Source organism: Muntiacus reevesi, chromosome 6 (assembly GCF_963930625.1).
Source record: "Muntiacus reevesi chromosome 6, mMunRee1.1, whole genome shotgun sequence".
In the NCBI taxonomy this organism is placed as follows: domain Eukaryota; kingdom Metazoa; phylum Chordata; class Mammalia; order Artiodactyla; family Cervidae; genus Muntiacus; species Muntiacus reevesi.
In genome coordinates, this window is record NC_089254.1 from 88,543,936 (window position 1) to 88,563,727 (window position 19,792).

Below are 19,792 nucleotides of genomic sequence, written 5' to 3' on the forward strand. Positions count from 1 at the left end.
TTTCCTCTGGCTTCTTTCTCCCATTGTTACCTGTAATTTCATCATCTTTTCATTTAATTCTGTACGATGTGATGTCTTTGGGGCCAGCGGGTATTTTTATCCACTAGTTGTAGACATGTTTGTTCTTAGGGCTCTGCAGCGGCTGAGGGAGTCCAGCCCTACCCACTCTCTGGTTGCTTGGCACCAACCCTCCCTGGTTGTTGGGCATCTTGTTTACTTCTGCCCTTAATTCCCTGCAGGTGCGTAAGTACAAGAGCATGATCCTGGAAGACCTGGAGTCCGCCCTGGCAGAGCACGCCCCTGCGCCACAGGAGGTTAACTCAGAGCTGCCGCCTCTCACTATCGATGGAATTCCAGTCTCTGTGGACAAAATGACCCAGGTAAGGGGCGGGGAGTGAGGAGGAGAGACAGGTGGCACAGGTGTGGGCGGGCCTCACATCACTTTTTTTAGTTTTGTCCGCAGTGATCCACCATCAGAGTAAGATGCAGGCTGGAGTCTGATAGTGAAACAGCAGCAATCTTGGAAAAGAAAATGTAGGCGAAAATGTAGGTGAAATAGCAAAAGTGAAAGAAAGAGTTTGGGGTGTCCCCCAAACGGAGGGCATAGATATGGTCTTCTCCTGTTGGCAGCTTTTTCCTTTCAGTTGGGCCCTTGGGTTAAAGAAACTTTTAGCTGGAATTGGTTTAGACAGGAGACTCTCAGAACTTTGATGAATCACAATCAAATGGGGCAAGAGACCTGTAGTCTCTTTTGAGCTGAACTGTTCCTCTTTCCATATAAATTCTGAATTCCACCACACTGGGAGAGTGGTGCCACAGGGGCCTCCCCTCTCCAGGAAATAAGAATGGAAAACTCCAGACGGACACCCTCCTGGGTCATTGCTTCCCTGCTCTCCCTTTGAGAGGGAAAGTCAAAATGTGCTAATCACGGTAAATCAACATAACCTCAGGGGTTTTGCTGAGGTGGCTCCTTTTGTTTTTTTAGCTCTAAAAGTGATAGCTTGATCCTGATCAAATGCCTTTTTTTATAACATATCTTCCTACCTTTTTTCTTTATTAATACTTCTAGCTTTAAATCCAGTGTGAGTTTTCTTTTCTTATCTTTGTTTTTTGTTTGTTTGGCCGTGGCACATGACATGCAGGATCTTAGTTCCCTGACCAGGTATTGAACCTGCATCTGCTGCAGTGGAAGCACAGACTCTTAATTATTGGACTGCCAGGAAAGTCCCTTCTTTCTTTGTCGTGTTCAGACTTCAGCAGCATTTATCATACTCCTTCCTTCTCAGAACTTTCTTCTCTCAGTTTCTGTACCCCACACTCTCCTGAATGTCCTCCTGCCATTCTGCATGCTCCTTCTCAGCTCTTCTGCTGGCTCCTCTTCCTCTTCTCACTTGACCAGTATTGGTGTGTCCCAGGGCTCTAGCTGTAGTTTTTCTCCAAGTAATCTCATCCTGTCCGATGGGCTTTGTATCCCATCTGTATGCAGTCTATACCCCAGCTTATATCACTAGTAGATTTCCAGTACCAGACAGGCCCAAAACAGAACTTTGATTGCCTCCACTCCCCGCTCCAAATCTGTTCCTCCCCTAGTACCCTCACATCAGCTAACAGCTGCACAGTCCCTCTGGTTGCTTAAGTACCCGCATAGGAGTAATCCTTGGTTTCCCTGTTTTGCCCTCACTACCCAACAACCACATTTAGTTCTTCAGCAAGTCATGTCATTTCACCTCTGAACATACTCTGAATCTGACCATTCATCTTGGTCCCCTTCACCACCCTTGCCCAAACCTTTAGCTTCTCTTGCATGGACTCTTTCCATTGATCAGTTCTGTTGATCTTTCTGTTGCAGTCCATGTGCTACAGAGCCACCAGAGATTGTTTAAAAAACTAAGTCAGGTAAAATCACTCTTGTGTCAGCCCTTTAATGGCTTTCTACTATTCCTAGAATCAAATTCAGACACTGCCAAGGCTTCTGAGGCCCTGTATAACCAGGCCTCTGCCTCATTTCTCATTCTCCCCCTTAGTCACTGTGTTCTGGCCATGCTCGCCCTCCTTCTTTCTGTCAAACACCCCAAACTCTTTCTTTCACTTTTGCTGTTTAACCTGCCTGAAACATTGTTCTCTGAGACTGTTGCATGACTGACCTTACCTTATTCAAAGTCTAGCTCAGATATCACCTCCTGAGACAAGCCTTTCTTGATTATCCCATCTAATGAAGCTTTCTTTTCACCACCAAGTCACAGACTAATAGAGCCCCATTTTACTGTCTTTGCAAGACTTTTCACTACCTGAAATTATCTTATTTGTTAAATTTATACTTGTGTGTGGTCTGTTTCTTCAGCTAGAATTGAGAGCAAGGGCTTAGTTTCTTTCCATTCTTCACCATGGTCCAGTATAGTTGCCTGGCATCAGATAATACCTGTATTCTAAATACGGTTGACTTTGTGTATCTGTGATTTCTGCATCTGTGGGTTCAACTGGGAGAAAATTGCAGAAAGTTCCAAAAAGCAAAATTTTAATTTGCAGCACTGGCACCTGTTTCCATAGCATGTACGTTGTATTAGGTATTGCAGATAATATAGAGATATTCAAAGTGTACAGCAGGATGTGTGTAGGTTGTGTGCAGATCCTATGCCAGTTTACATAAGGGACTGGAGCATCCTCTGGTTTTGGCTGTCTGTGCTGGGCTTCTGCAGCCAATGCCCCGAAGATGCCAAGGGATTGCTATAGTAATAGTATCTGTTCAGTAGATGACCTGAAGGTCAGAACAGAAATGAGTCCAGTGTCACGGGTAACTGGATTGCGAGGCTCCCGAGTAGTCATTCATGCAGTGCAGACATTGATGCTGCAGCTCAAGGGGTGGCGCCTTTTTTTTTTTTCCCTAAGTCTGAACCGGTCTAAACTAGCAACTTGGTCTGAAATAATGTAGTATTTTATAAATATAAAGCTAAATTGTAATCTTTTGATTGTTGGATTCGTAGATCTTTCTGTGGACACTTGAAGCATCTCTAGATAATGGTTCAAAAAGGAAAACATTACCCAAACTTTTTTCCTGTCACTTCATACCTTCTATTATTAGTAATACATTGGGCTATTCTGACTGGTTAAAGAAAACATAAGGTGAATTTTACCTCATTAATGTAAAGAACCTACTCTATCTCAGATATAAAGTACATCTAAAGCTGACTAAGCTTCTGATTAAGAGGCTTACTTAATCAGAAGTAAGGAGTAATCATTAAGAAGAAGGAATGTACCATGTTTAAGAAACTCTTCTTCTGCCATGGGAGTGTTTTGCTTCTTTGTCACATTTGGTGTGTTCAGTTGAAATAATCTGAGATTTTTATTATATTAAATCATGGCTACTGATAATTATGAAAGTTTGCTGATGACCATAGAAGTCAGAGCAAATAGTTTAATTATCATGTTAGGGGAAAAACATTTGAAACTGTTTTTTCATTTTTGTGAAATATGCACTCAGTATAACTTGGTGCAGTGGTGCATCCAAGGGAAGCTGGTACCAAGTTATGAATCAGTCTCAGAGGTGCTTTGTTGGAAGCAACATCTTCTTTATGATTGTACATTCCCTCCTTATCCTTCTCACCACAGATGACGAGTGAAAAATAACACGTGGCAAACAAAACAAATGGTGAGGAGGAATGAGCAGAATGATGAAAAACCCAGCTCCCAGCTGAATGGAAATTTCTGAGTATTCCAATCCTGGGGGTGGCCCCCCACAATTTTTTTTTAAGCTGTATTTTATTTTGTTTTCCCCAAATAATTTCTTAATGTGAGACAGATACCTCCCTTTAAAAAAATTTTAACCTATTGATCCTAAAACTATTAAGGGTAGTAAAAGCAGAGTTTAATTTCAAACCAAACCTAGATAGACAAGGTGATGGGAATATAAAGTATCAGCAATAGAATGTACATTGGTAGAATTTTTCCAGAAGACAGGTTGGCAAAATTTTCAGTGTGCGTGTCATGCCCTCCAAGTAAGCAAAGATATATGCTCATGCCATTGTTTACAAAAGGAAAAGCTGAGAATAATGTGACTGAATAAATTATAGTAGTGGTGTTTACCTGGAAAGAAGAGCAGCTTAGCCCAGAAGAGATTAGAAGTGAATATGCAGTAAAATATTAAGATCCTAGAAATGATGATTATCTCTCTATCATCGTAGACTAATACTGTGGTATATTAAATTAAAAACTGATTATGAAATAGCCTTTCTTATGTACTGTATAATTTGAGGAGTTTAGGGCTTTATTTCTGTTTGTTTGTTTCTACTAGAGGGGCTAGATTTTTCCATTCAGGGAATACAGAATTGAGTTAATTGATCTCATTTGTTTAAAACATGCACACAAAATTTGTCTGTGTGCACGCGCGCGCGTGTGTGTGTGTGTGTGTGTGTGAGAGAGAGAGAGAGAAATTTTAAAGGGGTATACACCAATATTAGCAGTGATTATCACTGTGTGGTGGCATTATGGGTGATTTTCATTGTCTTTGTCTAAATGTGAATTACTTTTATAACCATAGAAACCGAAAATTGAGGTTTTTTTTACATTTATTTTTATTAGTTGGAGGCTAATTACCTTACAATATTGTAGTGGTTTTTGTCATACATTGACATGAATCAGCCATGGACCAAAATTGAATTTTTTAAAGTGCAAGTTTGATGATGTTGCTGTGCTTTGTTTTGTCCAATGATTTTTTTTTTCTTTTTTTAGTGTTCTGGTGAAGATGTCAACTGTTGTTTGTTTTTTTTAAAAATTCTCTCTTGTAGCTACTGTGTGTTGGAAGGCACAAAACTAATTCTTTACAGGAGTATCTCATTCAATCCTTGCTGTCCAGTGTAAGAGTGTGTTTATGTATTTTTATAATTTCTATTTTATAATCAGGGAAGAAGAGCTCAGATATGATATGTAACCATAAAGGACAAAGTGGATACCAGTTTTGGATACCAAATTAAGTTTAAGTGTATACCAATTCTAGGGACCATGATTTCCTTGAAGTGATAAAATTCCAGATTTGTAAAAGTGCGCTAGAATAGAGATGGACTTGAGTTAACCAGACAGCTCGACTAATCATCTTCTCTGCGCTGAATGCTATGGAGATGACTACTTTACAAATATAACTCCGTATACAACCTAAAATGAGTTCTGAATCATCCAAGGAGAATAAATTGCATTCAGTATTGTTTCAATGTTATATGTTTCTTTATTTTGATTCTTTAAAAATTAGAAAATTAGCATGGTTAATTAGAGTCAGAAGATCTAGTCTTTAAGTCCCAGCTCTACTGCACAGTAGCCCTGGTTCCTAGTTTCATCTAACGAAAGTGAGAAAACATATGCCCTCCTTCCTTATGGAGCTGGAGGTAGAAAAAATGAGATGTTATATTGAAAAGTACTTTGAAAACTAAGGAATCACACAAAGTATTACTACTAATTAGAAATGCTTGATATATATGTTACCTATATTGAATAACCTGAACATAACATTTCTCACTCATTTTTCACTTAGAGAAACTTAGGGAACCTAGAATTTTGATTTTGCTCAGCAGTGAAGTACAACAGTACAGTTCACAGGGTATTAAAGAATTGAGGCATAAAGAGAGAAAGCAACGTAGGGATTGAAGCAAGCTCTAGTGACAAACAAGTAGAACTTAGACTGGAGTCCATACTGCCAGTGCTTGCTTCTCCCTCTCTGTCTCTCCCCCAACTCCTGTCACTCTCTCTCTTTTTTGTGTGTAAAACTATATTGTGATCATCACTCAGATTGAGCGTTTCAGGTAATTTTGCACTGAACAGTTACTGTTACAAAACAAATTTCTTGATTTTCTCTGACAACCATCAAAATTGCCTTCTACAACAGATTGAAATTAAGATACTAATAACAAAGTATCTTAAATTCTGTGTGAACTGAATGCCCTGATTCTTTTAGGAATTAGCTTACTAGTTTTGGTTTTTGTTGTGTTTTGCTTACTTTTGGTAAAAGTATAATTCAATATGAATAAATAAATTGTTTACCTGAAAAGCTTCTGTTTTTACTGTTATAAATATATCTTGATTCTGATATTTTTGTGTTTATCCGGCAAAAACCACACAGCTCTATAGTATTTTTAGTGAAAAAATGAAAATGTGAATTTCTAGGCTCCTTTAAGAACAGTGGCTAGACTTTATCCCTTTTCTGTCTGCCTCTTTGCATAAGAATTGAAGGAGGTTGAGAAAAGACTTAGGAGAAGAAATCATTAATATAGATTCTGCAACCTCGTTTACAATGAAATAATTAAATCATCTTTTTCAGAGATTTTGAAAGACAGTTTAGCAAAATTTTCTAGGATACTTCAGACCAGAGACCAGAGGATGGCCTAATTATACTTTTCAAGCTTCAGTGTACAAAGAAATCACCTGAGAGTCTTGTTTGTTTAAATGTAGATTATGAATCAGGACTGGAGTGGGATCTGAGATTCTGCCTTCTACCTTTTAGGTGATGCCAGTGTTGCTTGCTCTCAGACTGTACTTTGAGTTTAAGGACTTAAATCATTTCTTGTAGAGTCTTTAAGTAATAATTACCATTTTGCTGGTGGAAAATCAGTTATGTTCTTTACCACATTTGAGTTCTATAGGAGTCTTCTTGTTCTTGGGAGGTTGTTAATCTTTTTGGAATTTGTGTTAGAAAATATCCAGGCAAAGAATTATAGAATAAATACCTCTGGAAAGAACAGTCTGGTATTATTGGTTAAAATCCACTCTTTTTCACCTCTCCTTTCCTCTCCTCCCTTGAACTTACTGCCCTCCTCTTACTCTCACTGGGGCAGTCTTTGTTGCTTTAATATCCCCTTGGAGTAATGATGCAACAGGATAGTAATTCTTCACCAGTTTTCAGGGGAACCTTCAGAAACATTCAGCACAGTGTGATTACTTCTTTGAAAGAAATTATTCACAGGGATATAATAGGTTTTACTCAGAAAACAGTCATCAGTTACCAAGTTAGGTTTTTTTGAGTATTCTTTTGCATTGTTTTTAAAAAAGCATATATCTTCTCTTTTCTCCTCAAAAGCTAGGAAATTATGCTAAGTGAAATAGGCCAAACACAGACAAATATTGTTTGATTCCACTTACATGAGGGATCTAGAATGGGCAAGTACATAAAGACAGAAAATAGAATAGAGGTTACTAGGGGTTGGGGGAATAGAAATGGGGAATTATTGTTTAATGGATAGAGAGTTTCTGTTTGATGGGGAATGGGTTCTGGAAATAGCGGTGATGATTGTACAACATTACAAATGTACTTAGTGCCACTGAACTATATATTTTAAAATGATAAATTTCATGTATATTTTACTACAATTAAAAAAATTTTTTAAATAAGAAGGGGTGGATAAAAGTAATCAGTTCAGTGGTCCTCAAACTTGGTTGCACAGTAGAACCACCAGGGGAACTTAAAAGTAGTGCCCAGGTCATGCTCTAGACTGATTAGACCAGAATATTTGGGGATGAGATTTAGGCTTCTGCAGTGTTTAAACTCCCCAGGCAGTTCCTTGTGCAGTCAACTTTGAGAACCACTGTTATGGATCACAGGTCCTAACTGCTTCTCCTACTGTCATGTCAGAATCTGTGTGCAGAGTAGGCTTTTCTTACTGTCTGAAATGATCAGAAAGTATTGATGTGTCTGATGCCATTCCACATTTTGTAAATGTTAGGTAGGCAGGATGAGATCAAGAGAAAAGAAAAATAGCAAAAACATTGGCTGTGTTCTTAAATAGAGCACAGCCTGTTTTGAATAGAGTAAAATAATTCAGGTTTTATTCAGGAATACTAAGGGAAGGGAACATGCATTTATATTCCATATTCAGGACAGAACTAGAGAAAAAGAATTGTGTACTATATGGCAAAGAATATCTAGAGCAGATGACTATTTCTTTCAAATTAGTGAAAAGATAATTAGAAAAATAAAGTCTTATGAATTGTAAAGAAAAATAATCAGTACACATGTAAGTCTCAGCCTCACTAGTAATGATAATTAAAATAAATCCTTTCTCCCACATCCAATGAGCCAGAATAAGAAAGAATAATTAGAAAATGTGAAGGCAGCTCAGGAGGCTACATATGAAGCCCCCGTGCACCCCACGCTCTCAAGGCAGCTCGCAGGCAAGAGCCAGAACCTGTCCCGGCCCAGCGGCTGTGGACAGTGCACAGGTGCTGGAGCTATGCTCTTCTTCTCTTTTGGAAGCAAAACAAAGGAAAAATGTGAAAAGTGAAGGGATGTTTTGAAATAATGGGTTTTGTTCTGCACCTTTGGTGGGAATAAGATTGACAAAATCCTCTGGTTATGCAGTTTTTATGAAAATGTTAAATGCATATACCCTTTAACCAGCAATTCTTTTCTACTAGAGAAATACTCACAGGTGTGCTTAAAGTAGCCTGTCCAGGCCCTGTAAACAACTTAAATGTTTATCAATAGGAGAATGGTTAAATAAATTGGAAAAATCTGTACTGTGGATACTAGGCAACTACTTTTTTTGAAAATGAGATTATTCTCGTACCACCTTGAGCAGATCTCTATGGCAAAATGTTGAGTAGAAAAAGTGAATTGTACTAAAATATGTAAATATATGTGTTTTCTTTCATCACATTAAACTGTGCCTTTCCAGCATGTGAAGTGAAGTCGCTCAGTCGTGCCCGACTCTTTGTGACCCCATGGACTATAGCCTACCAGGCTCCTCAGTCCTTGGAATTTTCCAGGCAAGAGTACTGGAGTGAGTTGCCATTTCCTTCTCCAGGGGATCTTTCCAACCCAGGGATCGAACCTGGGTCTCCCACACTGCAGGCAGACACTTTACCGTCTGAGCCACCAGGGAAGCCCCATTCCAGTATATATGTGTGCAAATGCATAGAATTTGACCTGTAAGAAAGGATGTTCATCAAATTAATGTCTCTGGACAGGTAACTAGATAAGGGAAGGGTGGAACAAGAAGAGGGCTTTGACCTTATCTGTGTTATTTAGATTTTTGTACAGAAGAGCACAGTTAGGATAAGGTAGCAGAAACTGACCAGTCTCTGACTCCTTCAAAGAGAAGGTAGAATTTTTAAAAACGTTTTGATTAATGGGAGGGAGACAAGGTAATGGATTGATGGTGTATGGGGACAGAGGCAGAAGTGTTGGCTTGAGAGAGGAATGTCTTCATTGGCTGTTCTGTGATTTTATCTTTCCTTCCAAACTTGTTCTTCCTGTGTTTCCAATGAAGTGTGTTTTATGGGAAAATGAGATTAAGAGAAACCAGTGTTTCTGCTGGCCCTCCTGGGGAATGTGGGGACATAGGATTGGTGTTTCTAGTAAGGAAAGCCACTTTCATTACCTCTATGAACAGAGGTCAGGGGTACAAATAATTCCCAATAATGAGCAAAAAAATCATTTTGCTTTTATTTTCTAATGCCCTTTAAATATCCATCAGAGTATGATAGGGACTGTCAACTGGAAGTTCATAATTTTAAATTAAAATAATGAAGCCACAGTCTGAAAGTTCTTCAGTTTTCCTTCTCTGCTCCGTTGCTGTTTTCCTGTGGGATGTAGAAAACATCATCTTTTAATGTGGCTTGATTTTAGCTGTTATCTCTAAATCTGTTGCATATTCTCCACCTTCTTCAGTAGATATGGGACTGGCAAACATTTTATTTTGAAAGGGCTTTTCTTGGTAACTGAACCTAAGTGGACGTCTGAAGCCTCAAAATTCCTCCTCTCGGGTACATGCAGAGCAAAGAGAGAGGGAATAAGAAGAGTATTTGGGAATATATAAGGGTAATGTATTGTTGGCCCACAAAGAAGTGGCTGAATTTACAAGTGGAAAATTTATAGCATATGAAGAAGTATTGTTTCATTTTGGCCAGATTAAAACTTTAAAAGTTAGAAAAATCTTCTTTTAAAAACTATCTATGGTTTCCATATAATCTTTATTTTTGATTGCCACTGGCACAGATTTACATATTTTTTCTTTGCTGAATGTGCCCTGGAAGGAGTGGTGTTTTCTACCCTCTGCTGATTTGAGGTGGGCTTACTTACCAAGCTGGACACTTGAAGCCCATCTTGAGCCCTAAATCGGAATGAGAGGCCAGGAAAGCTTGTTGCGGCCCAATTAAAGGACAGCCGGAGAGGATAAGCTTTACCTTTGCTCATCCTGTTGATTGTCTCCCCTGCGAATTAAAGACAAACCTTCCTTAACAAGCACATTGAGTAGCTTGGGTTTCCAAAACTCTCCAGGACCAGTAATTAATCCAACTGGTAATGAGAGCACAGTGTTGAATTCTGGAAAGAAATAATTTAACTCTTTCTATACTAGATAGCTCATTTCCCTTTATTAATATACCTTTGTGAGCACTCACTATTTGGAACAGTATAAAAATAGTGTGGTGGAAAATTGCCTTTATCACGTTATCTCTGTGCACTTAAAAGCAAAAATTCCTTCATCCCTAAACTGTACATACTTGAAAAGTTAACTTTTCTGGTAAAAAGTGCTTTTTGCCTTTTATTTTTATATAGAAGCAAATTTTGTACAGCTGATAATGCTTTAAAAAGTTAAGATCTGACTCTATATTGAAATTTGTTAGTTTCACTCTGGGTCCATTTTTTTAATTTACTGGGATTTTTTTGTCTGTGGAAGTCTCCTTTCCTTTGTGCTGCTTCTGTTTCTGCTGCCTCTCTCATTAGCCTCCACTATGTCTTCTTCCTAGGACTTTGAAATATTTCCCATCTAGAAATTCTAGCAAATAAAACATCTTTTCAGACTTTTAAGAAAACTTTTGTTTTTTTGTTAATTTAGAGATATTTAGCCTTCTTGTTTCATTATCTCTTCATTCTATGGATATAAAGAACTCTCCTTTTGGAGACTGTTAATGGAGTTAAAAGAAAGGGGAGATGTAGAAATCTGTGATATGAGTTTACTTTGTTTATGCATCTGAGAAAGCTGTTGTTTCTTCATATGAAGAAATGTAAATATTGTGAGGATTGAACCTTTTCCTTCTCTATATAACTGAGGCTAGAAAAAGACACACTCCCAGGAAGCTAGGATAAAGGGAAAAATGACTTTGAGATGCACTTTCTTAAAATAACTGAAGAAGTGACCTCATGAGCCAGCTGATAGCCTGGGTTTGCAAATGGATACATTTCTATTAGCCTGCTGCTTGATGCCACAGAGCCAAATATATAACAGAGTGTATTATATCATATCCTGCAGGCAGGAGACTGTCTGGGAGATGAGGGGGGCTTAGAAAGAGAGGTGAAATAGCAGGCTTGGGACACGAATTAGCAATGTAAATACTGTCAACCAAAGCTTTTTATTAGGTGAACATTACTGACTTGGATTTGTGATTCCATATTATCTGCTAATTTCTATCATCTTTCAATTAAATAATATTTAAATGAGAAAGCTTGATATTTAAGTAGGTTCTTCAATACAAGGGTTGCTCTACTCATTCTCTCATTAATACTTAAGTATTCCCATTTCTGATTTTTTTTCTTTCTCTATAAGCTACAAGCCCACGTCCTTGGGTCTGACTCATGCTAAAATTGTTCTCATTTTGGTCATAAGAGGCAATATAAGTATGTCCTTAGATGGAAGATGTTGCTTATGTCTGGAGTACTGTAGACCATCAGGTTCAAAGGAAAGCAGTAGGTCTGAAGGGGAAGACTATAACTTGATAAACTTATTCTCTTGCCAAAAATCATTGTTCGCAATTATGTCAAACTCGTAGACTTTGGACTACCTTACTAAAAACTTTTTAGAAGAGTTTTAGAGTTATTTTCCCTTTTTTTTCTTTTTTTTTTTTCCCAGACTGATTCAATTTTCCCTTTTTATTAAGTAAATCCCATTTACTTTCATATATTTTCATATAGTCAGTCATGTTACTGAATTCTCTTATTGTTTATGGTGGTTTTTCATTTTATTCTCTAGGGATTTCCAGATACACAATCATACTATTTAGAAATAATAGTGATTTTCATTTGTTTCTCACTTCTTAGTTCTCTCATCTTATTGTTCTGATTACTATCTCCAGAGCAACACTTTTTTTTTTTTCTGAAAGCATGTTGACTTTGTTTGACACCTTATATGCATAGATGTTTTAGAAGGGAGATGAGCTATAGCATCAATAGAACCTTAGGGGGTGGAAGTCAAACACAGGGCTAGGTATTCTTGATTTTATAGGAACAAGTGTATGACATGCAGCTTAAGGTGCACTTTATCAGTGTACATATAATTCTCCATCACCCATGGAGCTCTAGTAACCTATGGGAAGCAGTCAGTTCTATTTTGGAACTATCACATTTTGGAACTCTCTGGGACCCTCAAGGAAGGCTCTTTATTTTATAATCTTAGAATTTGTTGGGAGACACAAACATATCCCAGATGTCTTTCATGACTGCTGATGACTGTGCTCTTGTTTTCCAGGCCCAGCTTCGGGCGTTTATCCCAGAGATGCTGAAGTACTCTACGGGTCGGGGGAAACCAGGCTGGGGCAAAGAAAGCTGCAAGCCCATCTGGTGGCCTGAAGATATCCCGTGGGCAAACGTGCGGAGTGACGTCCGCACAGAAGAGCAGAAGCAGAGGGTGAGGCCTCTCTAGCCTGAGTTTCCTGCTGCTTTTTTATTCTGAACCAAACAGCTAATTTTTTTGTTCTGCTTCTTAGGCTATAAAAAGTCTAAAAATGTGTGTAGTAGTCAAACCCATCCTTAAAAAGAAGTTTGATATCCACTAATTCCCATTTATCAGCCCATCACAATAAAGACTTGGGATAGGTCTGTGAATTTATATTTCTCTCTGCAGTTGCCTTTTGGACTATTGTAATTTTATAAGGTGCTTGGAAAACTAAAGAAACTTGAAGTTAAAGTATTAATCACTTTGCATATTAAGTCACTTCAGTTGTGTCCAACTCTTTGTGACCTTATGAATGGAGCCCTCCAGGCTCCTCTGTCCATGGGTTTCTCCAGGCAAGAATACTGGAGTGGGTTGCCATTCCCTCCTCCAGGGGATCTCCCTGACCCAGGGATCGAACCCAAGTCTCTTAAGTCTCCTGCTTTGACAGGCAGCTTCTTTGCCACTAGTGCCACCTGGAAAGCCCCATTAATCACTTTGAAGACTCAGAAATGTCCTTATTTCTGATTAGCAAGAATCACTGTTGAAAATATATAGAGATGTGAAACTAGTCAAGTCTGCTGATAATGAAACATTTTAAAAAAGAAAAAAGACTAAACCAGGTATCCTCCCTTACTTGTTCTGCATATTTGTTTTTTGGTTAGCTTTTAAAATTTACTAAGAATCTTAAATAAAATTCTTGACAAAAGAGTAACCTTGTTTTATGAGAGGTTTACGAGTTGACCTCAGGTTCAGTTCAGTTGCTCAGTTGTGTCCGACTCTTTGCGACCCCATGAATTGCAGCACGATGGACAGGCCTCCCTGTCCATCACCAACTCCCAGAGTTTACTCAAACTCATGTCCATTGAGTCGGTGTTGCCATCCATCCATCTCATCCTCTGTCGTCCCCTTCTCCTCCTGCCCCCAATCCCTCCCAGCATCAGGATCTTTTCCAATGAGTCAGCTCTTTGCATGAGGTGGCCAAAATATTGGAGTTTCAGCTTCAGTGTCAGTCCTTCCAATGAACACCCAGGACTGATCTCCTTTAGGATGGACTAGTTGGATCTCCTTGCAGTCTAAGTGACTCTCAACAGTCTTCTCCAACACCATAGTTCAAAAGCATCAATTTTTCGGCGCTCAGCTTTCTTCACAGTCCAACTCTCACATACATACATGACCACTGGAAAAACCATAGTCTTGACTAGACGGACCTTTGTTGGCAAAATAATGTCTCTGCTTTTTAATATCCTATTTAGGTTGGTCATAACTTTCCTTCCAAGGAGTAAGCGTCTTTTAATTTCATGGCTGCAGTCACCATCTGCAGTGATTTTGGAGCCCCCAAAAATAAACTCTGACACTGTTTCCCCATTCCCTCAGGTTAGAATAGGGTATAAAACCCAAAAGCTAATCCAGATCTTGATCAGGCAGGAAGCCAGTGTGAAATCTCTGGTACTTGATGCTGAATTTCCTTGTGTTCACATGGCTCTGTGAGAAGTAATCCTGAAGAGAGTTACTCCATCCCAGTTTGATTTGTTTGGTAACTAACCAGCTCCTTATTCCCCAGTGGAACTAAATAACCAGCATTCTTTGTGACTTTCTGTGCTTTTCTGGTCTTTTGATGACAGGTTTCATGGACCCAAGCACTACGGACCATAGTTAAAAACTGTTATAAACAGCATGGGCGGGAGGACCTTTTGTATGCGTTTGAAGATCAGCAGACACAAACACAGGCCACGGCCACACACAGCATAGCCCACCTGGTACCCTCGCAGACCGTGGTCCAGACGTTCAGCAACCCTGATGGCACTGTCTCGCTCATCCAGGTGAGGAAGCCTCGTGGTGAGTGAATCAGACTGTGGCTGCTGAAGCAGATCAGGCTAGAGAATTTTATGTACATAAATTCTTATATGAACTTTATACAGCTCCTAAGATCTTCCCTACCTGAACTTGATTTTTTAAATAATATTTTAAATTGCTTGTATTTTGCTAAATACAGAGCTATAGATAGCTTTTCTGTATATTTCCAAATCAAAGCTCTGTTAAAACAAAAAAAGGTTTTAATTTTTTGTTATTTTACTCTGTTAGTGGCCAGGAAGCAGTCCTTCTGACTTACCTCTTCTGAGGTAAAACACAATTTGTTGGTAGATAGGGAATGTCTAAAATTCAGATTGGGGTGAGAAGAGAAAGTTGGTTAGCTGACTTAAGGCACCAATGATGCAACATGATGGCTTCTAATATTGACTTATTTGGTTGAAGTAAAACTCTGAAGCTCATGTTAGTGTCTGATGTGTTATTTTAGTCATTGATTTCATATTTCAGTGCATATTAATCATTACCTCTACTGAGTTTGGGATTGAATGAGTCTTCACTTCTGAGCAAAGGAGAGGTTGAAGAACCCATTCATTGACACTTATTACTTCAATGTTTTTGTTTAGGTTGGTACAGGGGCAACAGTAGCCACATTGGCTGATGCTTCAGAATTGCCAACCACAGTCACTGTTGCCCAAGTGAATTATTCGGCGGTGGCTGATGGAGAGGTAAGAAAGGATTCAGTCTGTTTTTACTTGATGCTTGAATGTATAGGTGGAGGAGAAGGTAGGGGCCAGAATACGAAGAGACTGTAAGTAGCCTAGACATCTATAGCATTGTCTTAAATAAACCTAAAAATATCATTCCATGCCAGTTTTGCAAATAGCATACTCTGTGTATAACAATTGAAATTAATGGATCTTTATGACTCAGACATAACTGTCAGGAACTTAAAATTTTACATTTGCAACATAGCATTTTATATCCATTAAATATTTTTATGCTGTGAATCCCAAAGAATTTAATCTTTAGACTTTATTTTTAAAAATTAGATCATTAAAACAAGTTGACTAAAACATTCTTTGAAGGGATATGTATATGTGTATATATTTGTAAATCAGTAGACATGATTTATTGTATTGTAAATGAGCCTTTAAAAATACTTCATGAGAAAATCCTTCCTTGGGAATTCCCGGGGAGTCCAGTGGTTAGGACTCAGCGCTTTCACTGCATGGCCCAAGTTCAGCCCCTGGTTGAAGAAGTAATATCCCACAAGCTGTGTGACACAGTCAAGAAAACCCCCAAAGAAACAAAAACAAAAAAAACAAGAAAATTCTTCCATATCAAAAGTGAGCTAATTATGGGATATAAACTTAAAGGTAGTTAACTTCTATTGAGCACTCAGTAAACTAAGCACTTTTCACCTCTAGGAAGTATAGGTTCTGTTATCATCTTCGCTTTTTACATGGTAAAAGGGGAAAGGTTAGGTGACTTGTCCAAAGGTACAGAGTAACTTAAGTGTTGAAGCTGAGTAACACATTTAGAAAAATGTTGTCTAAGCTCTGAGCCATCAGTGAAGTTCAGGAAAGGGTTTGTTAAGTCACTATGGGCTTTTCCCCTAAAGGTTGTACTCCTGAAGTTTCAAAACTAGCCAGCAGATGTCAAAGAACCATATCAGAAATGAAACTAAAAATATTATCTCCCCTTTGTTCAAAACCATAGACTGTTTCCATTGAGAACATCACAAAATCACTATCATTTGTGCATCTCAGGAAAGGTAGAGGACTGCTGCATTTCATGGCTAGTGAGGTGAAGAGAATTGCAGCAGGCTCCTGCCAGCCAGCGTGTGGTGAGCCCCTGCCATGCTGCATTTCAGGTGTTAGATGTATGGAGCTGAATTACACAGGAGCCCTGCTCTCAGAGAGGGCCCGTGTGAATGAACTGTGGTCCTTGCTGTAAGAGATGCTGCAGAGTGGTACCTTCAGGATGGAGTGTTTCTGGTAACCGAGACTGGGAGGATTTGGGGCAGGAGCTGGCCTTTGGTTTTCCAGTACAGAAAGGTAAAAGTCAACAGAAGATTGACTTATCAAAGTACGTAATCATCATAAAAGAGAATGGACTAGCTGAGGGGGAAAGTTGTCAGTCCCCAAACACTAAGACTAGAGGACAGACACTCCCTGAAGTGTGAAGGAGTTAGCAAAGACAAAGGTTGGTATTTATGGGATTGGTTACTTTTTGAAGTTATTTACCATATCTCCCTACTGAACATTTCCTGGGTACTATTTGAGTTTCTTAAACACTTCTCTAGAGATGAATTTTTTGAAACCTGTTTTACAAAATGACTTCACGTAATCAACGTTTTCAAAAGTTCATGGAAAATATGAAGGGAAAAAACATCTTAGTCACATATCTATGACTTTTCTAGCAGACTAACATCATTTTAAGTCATTTATATGGAAGTGTGTGAATGACATACACAAATAACCTGTTGGTAAATATCCAAATTCAGTCAGATTTTAAAAATTCTAATCCTTCCCATATTTCCAATAAAACAAAAAGGATATGAAGAAAAGAAGCATACGTTGTCTCAGAAAGTGGCAAAATGTTTTAGATTTTATAGTTAGCTTCTCTTTGCCTTCTGATTTCTCTTAGAAGTTGACATGGTTGTTAGGCATCTTAGTTTTGAGCCCCGAGTGCTGTGATTAGTCAGACTGTCTCACTGGCTTGGAAAGGTAAGACCACATCAAGCCAACAAAGCATCAGATGACTCAGGAGAAACATCCTACTGCCTGTATTTAGCATAGTTTCTTCCTAGGAACAGAAAGTGCTTTAGAGAAATAAACAGGATTTATACTTTTAGAAGTTGTAAGGTCATTTTGTTATCCTAGCCTTGCCAGTGAAAGGTCTTACATTAAATCATACTGCATTCAACATCCAATTAGTTTCATCACTGTGATAGCTGATAATAGTGGTACACATGATTCCGTTAAAGAAGCAGCAGAAGAACTGAAATATGGACACATTAGAGACATGAACTTTAAACTGAGCCATCAACACATGTTAACAGTTCTGAAGTAGCATAACTTATTTTAGGTGGGCTTTTTATGAATATCAATTTATTTTAAATATGGGCACACTGAAGAACAAGCAGGGAAATGTGAATAATGGAACATGTTCTTCATCTCGCTGTTAAGTAAATGCTTTTTGAGTTCTGTGCCGGGCACTATATATTTTAGTAGAGGAAAGTAGAGGAAAATAAAGACCTTCCTTGCTCTTACTTTTTTTTTTTCTCTCTTTAAGAATCCATTTACTTATCATTTTTCCCCCCATTTATTTTTATTAGTTGGAGCCTTCCTTGCTCTTAAAGAGCCCACAGGTGGCTGGTAGAGAAAAACACATCAGAGAAAATGGCAATGGGATAAGGATCTAGTAGAAGCCAGCCCAGGGTGTGGTGGGACACAAGAGGAGAGGTCCTGAGCCTTGGGCTATAGGGAGTTGTCTTCAAGGGAGCTCTCCCAACTCTCATCTCACCTGATCTCAGAGGGGTGAATAGGAAGCAATAACAGGAAGGATGGGAGTTGTGTTCCTATCAAAGGGAGCAGCACACGCAGCATGTCACAGTGTGAAAGTGGGAAGAGCCACAGGTGGTTCGTGGTGGCCAGAGTGAAAAGGTCGCCACAGTTTGAAAGGCCTCACTGTAGTGGCTCTCTCTCAGAAAAGCACAGAAGCTGGCCATACGTCCTCTGAATATCTTTCCCTTCTGGAGTGTGTGGCCCTTTCTCTGGGACATGGTGACACCCAGGCATAGATAACCATAGAGTGGCTCCCAAAAGATGGCAAGGGAGCACAGAAAGAGCCCAGGCAAGCACAGCCAAAGCACTGAGACTCAAGAATAGGAAATTCCAGAGAAACTTAACACCTAAACTGATTGATGTATTGCCTGTCATTACTCTGAATAGAAATCTCTTCATCTACTTCTTCTTCCCATTTCTTCTCCACCGTTTACCACAATCCATTAATCTTCTGTGCCATAAATTCAACTTCCTTAACGTATACTGTATATGGCAACATTCTAATACCATTTCCACTACAAATAATAGCTGTAACTAAATGCATGTATATGAAGTTGCTGCTGTGAGTTGAGCCTGAGTACTTGGGAGAACTGCACAGGGCCCCACTCCACAGTGGGGTGGGCAGAAGTATAGTTGGGGCAGATGTGGAAAGAGGAAATGCTACAGGGCTGGACAGCTTCAGCTGATTTTCAGAATAGAATCATCGGCCATCTAGAAATTGGCAGTGTAATTCGTTATCTCAAATGATGTTGTTTTCTGTGATGCTCATTGGAGTAATAAGACCAAAGCAATAATACCTTAAGAAGCAAGAGTTTTGTGAATTCCTGAGTGGGCACCTTTGCAGCTTTAAAGGAAGGAAGTAGGATGTCTCTGACTCTTAGAGCACTGAAGGCTTGCAGCCACAACCCACTGCCCATAAGAACTTAGGGCACATATTAAGGTAGCTCAGAGTGGTGTCTCATTCTCTGGGGGGGCCTTTGCCAAACATTTGAAGAAGCACTGTGATAATCAAAGTATAGCAATAGACCCAAAGAGGAAGGCATTTTAAGGATCTATTCTCTTAGAGCTTGTGGTACTTTCTTTGGGACACAGTAAGGTACAGGCACAAGTGAACCAGCACTGGGCCCCAGTGGGAGCTCCAGTAAGAACAGCTAGCATCCTAAGACCTGAATCTGTAGAAATATTATACCTGAGCTGCTCGACTTATCACCTGCCATATTTTAGAACTGAAATGGCTTTCATTGCCCCTGCTGCTTTTTGGCTTTTGGTTGTGGGGGATGGGAGAGATACTCAACAGTATTTATTGAACAAAATGGACTGAAGTAGCTAGATTCAGGTATCCAGAACTGGGGAGCGGGGGTGGGGGGATGGAATCTCTTAATGTAAAGCATCATACTGAAATCAGTCATTGTCAACCAGGGACACCACTGTGCCAGTCAGAGAGGACGTTTGGTGATGTCTGGAGATATTTTTAATTCTCATGACTGGGGAAGATGCTGTTAGTATCTCCTTGGGTAGAAGCCAAGGATACTGTTAAACATCCTACAATGCACAGGACAGAACTCAAAACAAAGAATTGTTTAACCTAAAATGTCAAAATTGCCAAGGCTGAGAAACCCTGTGCTAGATCTAAAAAAGATAAATTTTGATCTACCACAAATAACCAGATAGTACGGTTTTTTGTTTTGTTTTGTTGTTTTGTTTCTTCATAATTCCTCACCAGTAAAAGAAAAGCAGTTCTTGCTACATTAAAAAAAATATTTATTAAATTTGGCAGTTTCCATCAAA

The 19,792-nt window shown here is 39.0% G+C and overlaps 1 protein-coding gene across 4 annotated transcripts in view; it reads left to right on the plus strand.

Annotated features, from left to right (window-relative positions):
- The window catches only part of NRF1 (nuclear respiratory factor 1), a 119,483-nt gene that overhangs the window by 66,882 nt on the left and 32,809 nt on the right, over positions 1 to 19,792 (plus strand). For all 4 annotated transcript variants that reach the window (XR_010663654.1, XM_065938914.1, XM_065938916.1 and 1 more), the window contains 4 exons: positions 240 to 380; positions 12,441 to 12,599; positions 14,249 to 14,446; positions 15,059 to 15,160. Coding sequence is in view for 3 of the 4 variants with exons in the window: in XM_065938914.1 (XP_065794986.1) it covers positions 240 to 380; positions 12,441 to 12,599; positions 14,249 to 14,446; positions 15,059 to 15,160 (600 nt within the window). In the remaining variant the exon portion in view is untranslated. The remainder of the gene's footprint in view (positions 1 to 239; positions 381 to 12,440; positions 12,600 to 14,248; positions 14,447 to 15,058; positions 15,161 to 19,792) is intronic.